The sequence below is a fragment of the Saccostrea cucullata genome, unplaced genomic scaffold, assembly GCF_032062105.1.
Source record: "Saccostrea cucullata isolate Sc308-1 unplaced genomic scaffold, CSIRO_AGI_Scuc_v1 ctg16470, whole genome shotgun sequence".
NCBI classification, from domain to species: domain Eukaryota; kingdom Metazoa; phylum Mollusca; class Bivalvia; order Ostreida; family Ostreidae; genus Saccostrea; species Saccostrea cuccullata.
Genome location: NW_026928670.1, coordinates 1 through 12,769, shown reverse-complemented (window position 1 = coordinate 12,769; position 12,769 = coordinate 1). Strand labels below are relative to the sequence as shown.

The following is a 12,769-nucleotide window of genomic DNA, read 5'->3' as shown; positions in this document are numbered from 1 at the left end:
AAATTAAAATTAGAAGCATGTATTTGTAAAGAATAAGTTATCAAAAACATCCATCTTTTAATAATTGAAATAAAACTATTGTCATCACCACTGTTAGCACTGCCGTTTATTGAGTATAGAGTACATCGGTAGTTCTGATGAGGGGCAGATAAACTTTGAGATTTTTGTTTATATCCATTAGCCCATTGACCTCATGTTTTACCAATTACCTGTGTGTAATGTACGATTTTTCGGTCAATTTAAAAAGCCCATTGTCTTGTTTATTTAGTGTAATGGGTACAGACACAATGATTGCAGTGGGGCATTACGCATTTCTCCTTATAACCAGTATGTTTATGGCTTTCTTAAGACAATGCGAAAATCGATCAATAATGGCTCCTCGTTAAACAAAAGATTTGTAATTTATTTTTAATGACAACTTTATTTTAACATATAAATGGTGCTGCAGCCAGTTTGATTGGATAATTATGCTTTTTAATTACTATGTTTTATGGCATATCTGTATAATTGGGATACACTTTTTACTCCATGTTTAATACATTGTACTATAATGTGGTACATCTGTTAATGAATTTGACATACATTCCAGGCAGTTGACATTTGTGGATGATCTCACTAATTTCATTTGTTGTAGTTTATAGATATTGAGTACATTGCATTCCAACAGTGTGTGTGTAGTCTCATTGGAAAATAGAGGCAAAGAAAGCAGAGTGTTAATTAAAACTCAAGGATTTAAAAAAAATAATCTTTTTATCATTTTGTTAAGCAAATGAAATTTTAAAAATGGCATTACATGTACTATCAAGAGGAGATAGTTTACCAAACAGTAAGTACTTTAATGTTTATAGGGGTATTATGACTGCAGCATTTTTTAAAAATCTAAATAAAAATGTCAATTATGCTTATATGTTTACGTCATGTTTTCAGATTCCAAGAGTCAAACATTTACTGAAGTCTACTCTCCTAAAAAGAAAGGTGAAACTAGACTTAACAAGCTTACAATGTGGTGTGGCCTTTATGCTTGAATATGTATATACCCATTTAAAGCTATGTTTTCTAAAAACTACTTATGCCAAAATATTTACCATTACACCTGTAGATATGAGTATGAGGAGGAATGCCTATAAGACATGTTGGAGTAACGTGTTTAAACGAATCACATGGAGTTGCATGCTGTCAGTATATACACTGTCACTCGGATCACCAACTGCATGCCTCTGTAGTCCTTATTGAATAACTCTAGTTAAATGGGTTAGATTATTGTCATATACCACATAAGTTTTAGGCCATAAGTTTCAGATATAAGGGATTTGAAATTATCAGCTGTTCCTGCTGTCTTTCTTCCTTACATAACCATTGAATAGAATTTCCTGATATCTAGATACAACTGTTAAGACTACATGATATCTTAAAGTCTGTATGCATTTTCAGGTGGGCCCCTTGATCTTTCTTGTTGTACATGTACTTCGATCCTTCTTGTACTTCTTTGTAGGTAGCGTGCTTCATCTTATGTTTTTCACCTCAGATCCCAAATATCAAGTGATCCTTTCCTATCCAAGCTTGTAAATCAATCCCTTGAGATTCTTGGTCTATCTGTTGTCTGTCAAAACTGCTTGCAAAACTAAAAAAAAAAACAAAACTAAGGGTACAAGTACTTTTGGTTGCCCTGTATTGATGTTTTTTAGAAGGAAAAAATGCTTGCATTGGCTGCTTTAACTCCTGACTGGTTGAGACAGTGTTGACGTTTTTACCAGAAGAACTTGACTCATGGTTTACCATCAAATCTGAGTCCAATATGCCTTTAAAGGTTTTAATATTACAAAGTTTGATGGTACCTTTGGTACAGAGATAAAATGAGACAACATTATGATTTGTTAGCAGTCCTTTAGGAATCCTTATCCTAAACTAGAACCAATTTATACTGATTTGACTAAAGTGTCCTCTTGTAATCACATGTAAGGAGCAAGGACACAATTAAGACAATAACATTTCTTGATTGACATTCAGTAATCCTCAAGGTCATTTAGACTTCTATGGTGGAATGCACTGTCCCTTTCTCTCAATATCTACAGTTCAGTTTGTAAACATAAAATCAATATTTACAAACAATCAATGTCTAATTTTACCAACCACTCAAAGCAGTGTTAGTAAACTTCTTCTCTTTCATGGAATATATTCAAGAATGGAAGATTTTTAGCTCACCTCAACGAAGTTGGGGGAGCTAATATGTAATACCCTCGGTGTCGGCGTCGGCCCTGTAATGAGTAAAACTTGCAATGATGATACATGTTAGGATGCATACTACCAGGCTTGCTTTGGATGCTGAATCTGACCTACATTTTCTGGATGAGTGAACAGGTTAAAGTTTTTGATGCAGGATTCATTTTCAAGTAACTATGAGCTCTTTAATGACTAAACTTGCATGGGTGATACATTTTAGGATGCATACTACCAGACTTGCTTCGGATGCTAAATCTGACCTACATTTTTGAGGGAAGAGTGAAGAGGTTAAATTTTTATGCATATTTCATTTTTAAGTAACTATTAGCCCTATGTTGTGCAAACTTGCATGGATGATACATCTTAGGATGCATACTAATGGACTTGCTCCAGATGCTGAATTCGACAGACATTTTCCAGATAATGGACCAGGTAAAAGTTATGGGTGCAGGTCTATCACCAAGAAACTATAAGGCTTAAATAAACCAAACTTGCCCAAATGATGCATCAAGGGATGAAAACTCTTAAACCTGCTTCAGATGCTGGATTTTGATCACATTTTTGTGATTAAGAACTTGTTTGCATGTATCATCCATTTTCAAAGAGATCCTGGAAGTATTTTATCTTGTTTAATGTACTCTTCATTAAATACTAAGTGTTATTTTCATATAATCTTTACTTCTTCTTAGAAAAAAGAATGAAAAAAGTCACTCAAATACATTTTCAATCAGATAAAATAAGGTTAGCATGGTGGCCCAGGACATCCATGTTTTTTGTTGAGCTGCCTTTCATTCATTATCATGTTTTTGTACCTTTGACCATTAGTGCTACATTTATCTATGAGTACATTGTACGCTGGTAGATTTTAAAAGATATATTTTGTTTAGAGGGGTATGGGTTTTTTTTGATTAAACACTAAGAAATATTAAGAATTATGCATAAAATGGATCTAACTTGTATTTTGTGGTGTCCTTGTATGTTAAAATTCATAATTAATGTGTGATATCATAAGAAGGATATTTGTTTTATTAATTCAAATTAGCATGATACATGTAATGGTGATATGCATAGGGTGCAGTCTTAGTAAACCTAGATATACTGATAGTTTTATTTGATTCTTTGGAATTGATGTTTACTAAATCTACTTATTTTGTTGTTGTTGAACATGGTATTAATTAAGAGATTTAATTGTGATTATATAAGTATGGTTCAATCCTTTTTTACTATTCTTCCTTTAACCGTTCAGTTTCTATTTTAAGTTGGTGGTCATAGGGGAGGCCGAGGCCGTGGTGGCAGAAATACAATGGGCCGGACATCAGTGGCCAACTCCGAGCCCAAAATGGACGGTGTCGTACAGAGAATGATGTCTGCCAAAAACCTAAAGCTGAATGAACTCAGGAACCAGATCGAGGACATGCAGACAGCATTCCGGGACCTCAAAGAGGAGAACAAGCTCCTCAAAAAAATGCAGCACCGACAAGAGAAGGCCCTCGTGAAGTACGAGGAAACGGAGGGAGAGCTTCCTCAGATCATCGCCAGGCACCAAAACGAGGTGCGAACACTGAAGGAGAACTTACGTAAAACACGTGAGAAATATGAAAGGACAGATCGCTACCTCAGGGATGCGGAGGATGAACTTGACAAGGTCAAGGGCAAGTTAAAGCGGTACAAGTCTCTGGCGGACCAGAATAACCTGAAGGAGAGGGACGAGCTTCAGAAGGAGAACCAGAGGCTGCAGATAGAACTGGAGGAGAAGGAAATCAGGGTCAAGGTAAGGGATCAAAGGTGTAAACATAGATAAGGTATCAAAGGTGTATACAAAGGTAAGGAAACAAAGGTGTATACGAAGGTAAGGAAACAAAGGTGTATACAAAGGTAAGGAAACAAAGGTGTATACAAAGGTATGGAAGTAATATTAGTTACATAGTCTTTTAGTGACAGGGTATGGGATGATACCTGGTTAGTAAATTTCATACCTGGACTTGGCTTCGCCTCGCCAGGTATGATATTGACTAACCAGGTATCATCCCATACCCTGTCACTAAACGACTATGTAACGAATTTACCCCACCGATGAAACATTTATGTTTTATCTGTGATTTATAAATGATTTTCTCTGCTAAATGCTTCACCACGCTTATACTGTGCCTATTATGACGTCACGTCATGTTTGTTACGTAATACATCGACCGGGTATAGATTTGCAACTGACCGGGTATAAGTAATCCACCGCTTTCACGTGACGGACTTTAACCAATCGTAAGCCAGGATTTCACGGAAAAATTAACAGAGGTGGGGTAAAGGTGTATACAGGGAAAATACACACAGATATCAGGGAAAACAGAGGTGTATGTACAGGGAAAAATATACTAGGTATAAGGGGATGGAGGTAAAGGTAACGAAAGATCGACATAGAAATATGTTCAAAAAGGAAATTTTAAAAGTTTTCAGATACCCTGATGTTGGGTTTTAATGTAAATATGACAGGAAATGATATTTTGCTGGTAATAGATCTTAGTCTTCCAAAAAAAATAAAAAAACTGTTTTAGGTGCTTCGAAAGTTTGTAAAATCTAACCACTTTTAAATTAAAAGCTTTGAATGGGGTAGTTTTGTCAAAACTGCAGAAAATTAATTTATAAAGCATTGATTTTGTGAGGTTGTTAAAGTTTAAGAACAAATCATATAAACACTATTGAAATGTTTGGGAAAATTTTGCCATGGAATATACATGCACCATTACATTGAGTTATATTTTTTAGATGACAAAGTCATTTTTATATAAAGACTTCTGATGAAAATTTAATCTCATTTATAGGATATTTTCTCCAGTGGAGGTGATGGTTTCTAGAAAAGTATAGGGAAAAAATGGAAAAATGATCACATGTAATATTAAACCATTAGTTAGTATTGCACTTTAAATAAAAACCTTCGAAATTATAGTGTTTGTGCGTACTCTAAGATTGTTGTAGACAGATTTAACTGCACTGACCTAAAACTGCTGATTTAGTTATTAACATTGATAAGGTATTGTCTCAATCACAAGATGAAAATGTTACATGTCCTTATCTACTGGATCTTTATTGATCGCTTTGTGAGCTTGATATGCAGTTTGTTGTGAATTTCTTTTTAGTCAATTTTTGTTGGACTTGATAAGCAAAGGGAGTTCAATTTACCTCATTCATTTTTTTATGAAATGATAAAGGATTGAGCAGCAGTTTCTGTCAGTTTGTTTGCCTGCCAATAACTTGAATTCTGTCCGAAACTCATAAAATTGTAGGTTTATATAAAGTTCAAGGTCAAGGACTCCCGAAGGTCAAGGTCATCTCTGAAAATTTAAGTTCTATAGTAAATTGCAAAGATTAATATAATCAATCTTAGATTATCAATTTCACACACAGAAAACTCACTCTAAAATCTGAGGAAACTGTATGTACATATATGTGCCTGGAATTTTAAGCAAGGTTAATGATTCTGTAATGATTCTTCAAACTAAAAATTGTTTTTGTAGAAACAATTTTAAGTGTTCTTTCCTCAATTTTGCTGAACGAAGCTGAAACTGTGATTGACAAAGCTTGTGTATTTTTGTAGGATTTGGAAAAACACATTGTAAATCTGAACAAAAACCACAGGCACGAGCTGGGGATAGAAATGGCCAGGAATCGAGACCTAACCAAGCAGATGGATACCCTCCGAGATCAGAATAATCAGATGGAAAAACTACTCAAGGTAATGAATAAGGCAACAGTAAAAATGTTAGTTATACCCCCCGCAAACGAAGTTTGGGGGGGTATATAGGAATCACCTTGTCCGTCTGTCTAGCTGTCCATCTGTCCGTCTGTCTGTCCGTCTAGCTGTCCGTCTGTCTGTGCAATCGTGTCCGGTCCATATCTTTCTAACAGAGGGACATTAGAATCTACTACTCCACATTAAGATTGCTCATGACCTAAGGGTGTGTCATGACCTTGACCCAAGGTCATTCGTGGAAGTTCAAGGTCACTGGAAGAAAAATTTCATAATTCGTGTCCGGTCAATATCTTTCTTATGGATAAACTTGGTAGGTTCTCATTTCACACAAAGATTGCCCATGACCCAAGGGTGTGTCATGACTTGACCCAAGGTCATTTGGGAAAGTTCAAGGTCACTGGAAGAAAATTTTCATAAATCATGTTTGATACATATCTTTTATAGATAAACTTGGAAGGTTCTCATTTCACACAAAGATTGCCCATGACCCAAGGGTGTGTCATGACCTTGACCCAAGGTCATTTTGGGAAGTTCAAGGTCCCTGGAAGTAAAATTCATAATTTGTGTCCAGTCCATATCTTTCTTATGGATAAACTTGGTAGGTTCTCATTTCACACAAAGATTGCCCATGACCCAAGGGTGTGTCATGACCTTGACCCAAGGTCATTTGGAGAAGTTCAAGGTCACTGGTAGAAAAATTTCATAATTTGTGTCCGGTCAATATCTTTCTTATGGATAAACTTGTTAGGTTTTCATTTCACACAAAGATTGCCCATGACCCAAGGGTGTGTCATGACCTTGACCCAAGGTCATTTGGGGAAGTTCAAGGTCACTGGAAGAAAAATTTCATAATTCGTGTCCGGTCCATATCTTTCTTATGGATAAACTTGGTAGGTTCTTATTTCACTGAAAGATTGCCCATGACCCAAGGGTGTGTCATGACCTTGACCCAAGGTTATTTGGGGAAGTTCAAGGTCACTGGAATAAAAATTTCATAATTTGTTTTTGATACATATCTTTATTATGGAAAAACTTACTTCTGAAAAACCCAGCGGGGGGTATTTTGTCCCGTTTGGACAGTTCTATTTAATATTTGGCTGATATTTTATATACAGACAGGAGGATAGTATACTGTATTTACCATCAGTTCTATCTGCTTAGTCAATGTAGTCCTGTAACTTTAAAAAAATGTTTTTCCTGAAATTTGACTTCTGTATGCCTTCTCCTGTTTTTATCATTGTTAATTTTAATATCATAGTGACATTTATTTGGCACATATTGAATGTAATGTTTTACCAATAGGAGAAAGACAAGGAACTTCAGATCAAGAACATTTATGCTAACCGATCTCGTGCTCCTCATCGGCTTCCAGCTTCCTATGGGGGCACCCCACACGACACTCCCCCACCTAAAGCAAGAAAAAGGGCACCCTCACTGCAAGATCTGACCCCCAGAGAAAAGGTCAAGTTATATGAGGAAAAGAGAAAAGAGGAGGAGAGAAAGCAGAAAGAGGTGGGTATTGTGTTATGAAGGGAGGTAACTCTGATTTTTTTCTGTCATAGGAAAAGAAAGAGATCATTGCTGAAATTATTGAGGTATCTGAATGGTTGTAAGGAGGTATAATATAGGTGGTGTTTTGATGTTTATTTAGATCTATTTTAGGAATTTTAAAGGTGAAGAAGACATCTTCAAATTATCTTTCAACATTTTTGGGGGGTTATTTGAATACAATTAAAATGAATTCAAAAGTAAGAGACATCTCTTTTTGAATCTGAAAAGAAAATGACAGTCACATGAATAAATTATAGTATACTGTATAGGGGGAAATTAACTCGCAGTGTTAATATTCGCTATATTCACGGTGTTGATGAAACCGTGAATTCAAGAAACAGTGAATAAGTTTTCAATAGCTATAGATAAGGGAGGAAACTTTTATTATAATTATACCAATTCCGCGAATTCAAGAAACCGTGACAGTGTCAGAGAAGAGAATAACGTGAAAATTACAACCCATGAAATTAATCCCCTATACAGTATTTTGTAGTAGGTGAGGGAATGTATTTACTGCGTGTATAGAGGTTTTGGTACTTACCGATATTATTTACTAACTGTGATAAGTCTTTATAAAAAAATGAACACAAATAATAGAAATGTTAAATGAATTTTGAGCATGTGTATATTTTCCTCTGTAGTCAAGGAAAGGGCGAGGTAATGGTCCTAGGATGGCCTTTAGTGATAATATAGACAAACACAGCCGTGACACACAGAGGTCATATGACTATGACACATACAATAGTTATAGTAGTCCAGAAAAGGTATACAACTCCAGCAATTCATGTCTATTCTCTGAGTGATCTCCCTTACACAGTCCCGGTTTGGTTTTTATCAATGTATGACTTACTTTATAACTTTTGGAAATTCCCATTCTTTTTTGTTGTATCGTATTTCTGCTGAATTTTTAATAATTTGCAATATTTTTGGTTTATCTCTGCTTGCACTTAAATTGTCAGCTCTTTCCTTCTAATTATGAATTAAGTTAATAATTACATAAGAGTTTGAAGAAATAAATTTACATGTAGTCCTATAATTCTGGTACAGAATTTGCGAATTAGGAAAACTAAATTGTAAACCACATGCACACAGTCTACCCTGCACCGCTTGACTTCTGTTTTACCTACAGCACATACAAATATTGAACAACATGAATGATCCTAACAGTCAGAATTATAGTTATCTCTATTTTCACCAACCCTACTAATTAACCAATGGTGCCACAACTCGGAAATGTCCCTTCACCACTGCAGTGCCACTGATGAGCATATTTTACTGGTTTTTATATTAAAGATACTCAGATGAATTTTGACAAAATATTTGGAATATTTTTCCACACAGAACTCGCAGAGCAAGGGGTATTCTACCTCGACAGAATATGCCCCCACCTGGAGACGCCCCGCCCCCGGGGATCACGAGTATGAATCAGCCAAGGAAAATAAACCTCCCCTGCCCAGTACGGGTAGAAAACCATTTGGCTTTAAGTTCCCTGGTAGCACCACTCGACCAGAGGTATTTTATGTGGCCGTATGATTTTAAGGCTGCAGTGTATTAGAGTTCTGTCTCACCTAACCATAGCTGTCTTAATTGTGTTCACTTCTAACGAGTAGGAGCTTGACATTATTTTGTATAGTTGACATTTCAGTATGGAAGCATATAACCTCCTGTATTGTCATATCAGATTTGTTTTTCATTTAGAATTGATGTTGCTTATAGGGTCTTTCTAAAGTTTTTTTTTTCAAATATTAATTCATTTTATATGCAAGCAAATCCTGTTATCTCAAACTTAATGCGACCACAAAAAAAAAAAAAACTTCAAGATGTCAGAAGATACAGTATAAAAGAGGTAATTAACTTATAGAATAACTGGTTGAGACCTTCAAATAACATTGATATATCCATGGTATTCAAGATATCGTGTTTGAGATACCAAAGTTCAACTTGCTGGTCAAGCACTATATGATCTTTGAAATGAATCTGAAATCAATATTCAATCATCTCTTTACATTGGTGAAGGCCATGCTAACATTTCTTGCTCTGAAAAACACATGTAAAACGTCATCTAGTGTTTTATAAGAGCAAGCTCTGAATCACGAACACGGTTAACAAAACAAAGAAAACAATTAACATTCAAAGTCATTAGTCTGAGGGTGTTAATTATTCCGCCATTAATCAGTATTCCGTCCTGTGTTTTGTCTGTTTGCAGTGGATGTGTGTTGATTTCATTCAAATTCTGTGTTAATTTCTCTTGCCACGATTTGGGTGTAGTTTTCTGTATTTTTTTTTCTGTAGAACTGTAGTAAAAGTGTTTTTTTAAAAGTTCATCAATTTTCAATTTATTAGTTCAAGTTGTGTTTAAAAACTAAATGTTTGACTTATGCACCATGCTGTGATGTGTAGCACATTCTGTAACAAGAAAAATCCAGTTGATTCATTGATTTTCTGATTTCTTGTTTATGCATTATTGAATAGTGTGTGAGGGATTAATATATCTTAATTGTTCTAAGTAATTACGTGATTGACAATTCCAATAGCATTTAATTACATTTTTTTCCATATTTGGCGTAATTCATGTACAGTCTCTATTTAAAATCTTTTTTTGTTTTATAAGGATCAGAAGAAAAATTCACAATCAAGTCTCTTAATAGTCAAAAATAAACTTGAAAAAATTACCTGTCTATCAAACTAACAGGTATTGAATATGACTTTCAGAAAGAACTAGAGGAGTTTGGGGCAGCTATTGCAGATGAGGTGACAATTTTGCACACTTGGTCTTTGCATGAAAAAATGCATGACGTTTAGTTCCTCTAAAGATTCTTATTTAGAGATTTTCAGTTAAACCCAATATGCTTGTTGACTTCCCTGTTAATTGTATTCATGTTTTTGAGGGGTGGGTGGGGGGCTTGCATTTGTTTTTTTTTCTGAGATATGTAGCCTTTGCATGATGGATTCAGTGTACTACCAACATTTGGTTTTGTCAGGAATTTTTTTTTCCCTCTTAGCATGTTGCATTGATGCACAGATTTCAATGAAAGATCAAAAATGAGTTACATGAGTGTCATCTAAAAAGAAATATTACCGTTTCGGAATAATTAAGCTGATAAATTTTTTTTTGGGGTGGGGGGGGGAATGAAGTTTGGGGTTGGTAAATCTTTAAGGCTTGCCTAATTAATAATACATAATTATTCTTTCTTTCATGATTTGATTTATGTTTGTTAAAATTGCTTTCTTTTCTTTGGTTATTTCTATATTTTATATATTTCATAGTCATTTAACTTTTTTTTATTTAGCTAACTTATTATTTAGTATAATTAATGTGAATTGTTCATGACAATAAATAATTTAATCCACTGCAACCATATTCTCAACGTCTTTGATATAATGGAATGGTAAATCAATAACAACCTTGATAAGTTATTACTTCTCTATATATGACATTTGCATGCCATACAAAATCAATTGCTGTTCATTTGCCCTTGGATGTGCAATGTGTGATGCGATAAATTTCATTAATTCAAAGAAGATGCTGAGTCATGGTGTATAATACTATCTTTATGTTTTACAGCAACAAGAGAAAAGTTGGAGGGAAAAAGAAGAGAAAGAACGCGAGGAAATGGAAAGGAGATTAAATCAGGAGCGAGAAGAAAAAGAGCGCAGAGAGTGGGAGAGGCGAGATCGAGAAAGAAGAGAGCGGGAAGAAAGAGAGCGACAAGAAGAAGAAAGGCGGAAAAACGAAGAGGCAGACTGGAAATTAACGCTGGAAAAAGAGAGGCTCAAACACGAACAGGAACAGAGGGATAACGAAACGAGACGTCGAGAAGATCAGCAGCGGCGTGAGCGGCAGGAGCAGGAACGCAGGGACCGCGAGAGACAGGAGCAGGAGCGAAGGGCCAGGGAGGAGCGAGATCGAGAAGAAATGGATGAAAAACTACAGGCAGAAAGGAAGAAAAAGGACGATCTGTTAGCGAAGTTAAAGGAGATTGATGAAGGGAAGAATAAGAGCAAGGGCCCAGAGAAGAAGGAGGTGGATACATTCTTTGTTACGTCAGGAAACGTGGATGTTGTGGATAAGAAAACAGACAAAAATAAGAAAAAGGAGAAGGAACCCGATACTTTCTTGTTTTCTTCCAGTCGGAAAGACAGTGATGGGGGGCTAGGATCAGCCTCCAGTAAAAGTAGCTATACGTTTTCTAAACCAATTGAAAATATGCATTCAGGGAAACCGGCAAGAGATGATGTGACTGTTCCGTATATTGAAAAGAAGAAACAGCAGAAAGCTCAGGAAGATGTAGATGAATTTGGTGGATACATGCCGTCATTCTCCAGCAACAAAACAACATCGAAAACGACGAAGAAAAGTGGAGGAATTGTGTTCAATGACGACTTTTTGTCATCGAAACCTCCACCGAAAAAGACAAACAAAAAGAGTGATTTAATGTCAGATCTATTTGGCAATCAAACAAAAACTACTAGTCAAAATAAAGATAACGATGATATCTTTAAGCCATCCACGACTAAGAAAACAACCACCGTGAATTCATCCAATAAGAGTTCTTTCCCGTGGGATGATGATGATTCAAAAACTACAGCAAAGAAACCTGCCACGAAGCGCGAGAACTCCACCAGCGCGTTATTTGGAGGTGGAAGTGCTCTGATTGATGATGACTTTTCTACAAAAGACTCCTCTAAAATGTTACCAAGGCGACCGCGGCAGACGACCACCACATTCCAGGCCCGTCCCGCGGTGACTGCGGTAGATCATTATGATGACGATATTGAGGAGGTTATTCTGTAATGATTTCATATTTATAAAAAATGTTCTGTAGTTTAATATCAAAGGAAGAGATATTTTTCTAATTTAATACTGTATGTATGGAAAACTGTGTATAGGATCTTATTTTTTCTATAACTGCACAATTATGAAATTTGAATAACTGTCTTGCATTTTGTTTTCGATTTTTCGTTAAGTGTAATTGCAAGGCAGGTCTCTTTGATTTGTTTCACTTTGTTTTATTTTAAAAAAGTGTTTAATGAAGATATAATATATTCCGAGATACAAGATCCTATATATTAATCTTTTTCTTGAGAAAAAAAAAATACGGTTAAACATAATTAGTCATGCAGATTTCACCTGTTGATATGAATGAGAGAAAGTTTTGTGCCATTCTATCATACTTACAGTCTTTGTATGTGGTGTGTTTGAGTCAGTCCATACAAATGTTTAGATAGGAAGGTAGATTTATACTGGTGCCA

The 12,769-nt window shown here is 35.5% G+C and overlaps 1 protein-coding gene across 4 annotated transcripts; it reads left to right on the top strand.

Annotated features, from left to right (window-relative positions):
- Positions 1 to 776: 776 nt before the first annotated feature.
- Positions 777 to 12,311, top strand: LOC134278354 (trichohyalin-like). 4 transcript variants are annotated; one of them, XM_062760674.1, is made up of 8 exons: positions 777 to 826; positions 928 to 975; positions 3,480 to 3,991; positions 5,810 to 5,947; positions 7,268 to 7,477; positions 8,158 to 8,280; positions 10,229 to 10,267; positions 11,082 to 12,311. In XM_062760674.1, exons 1-8 carry the CDS (start codon positions 784 to 786, stop codon positions 12,309 to 12,311), a joined length of 2,343 nt encoding a protein of 780 aa, XP_062616658.1. In that variant the 5' UTR covers positions 777 to 783. The 4 variants fall into 4 exon arrangements, with proteins under 4 accessions (XP_062616658.1, XP_062616660.1, XP_062616659.1 ...); XM_062760676.1 differs by lacking the exon at positions 8,158 to 8,280; XM_062760675.1 differs by lacking the exon at positions 10,229 to 10,267.
- Positions 12,312 to 12,769: the final 458 nt, after the last annotated feature.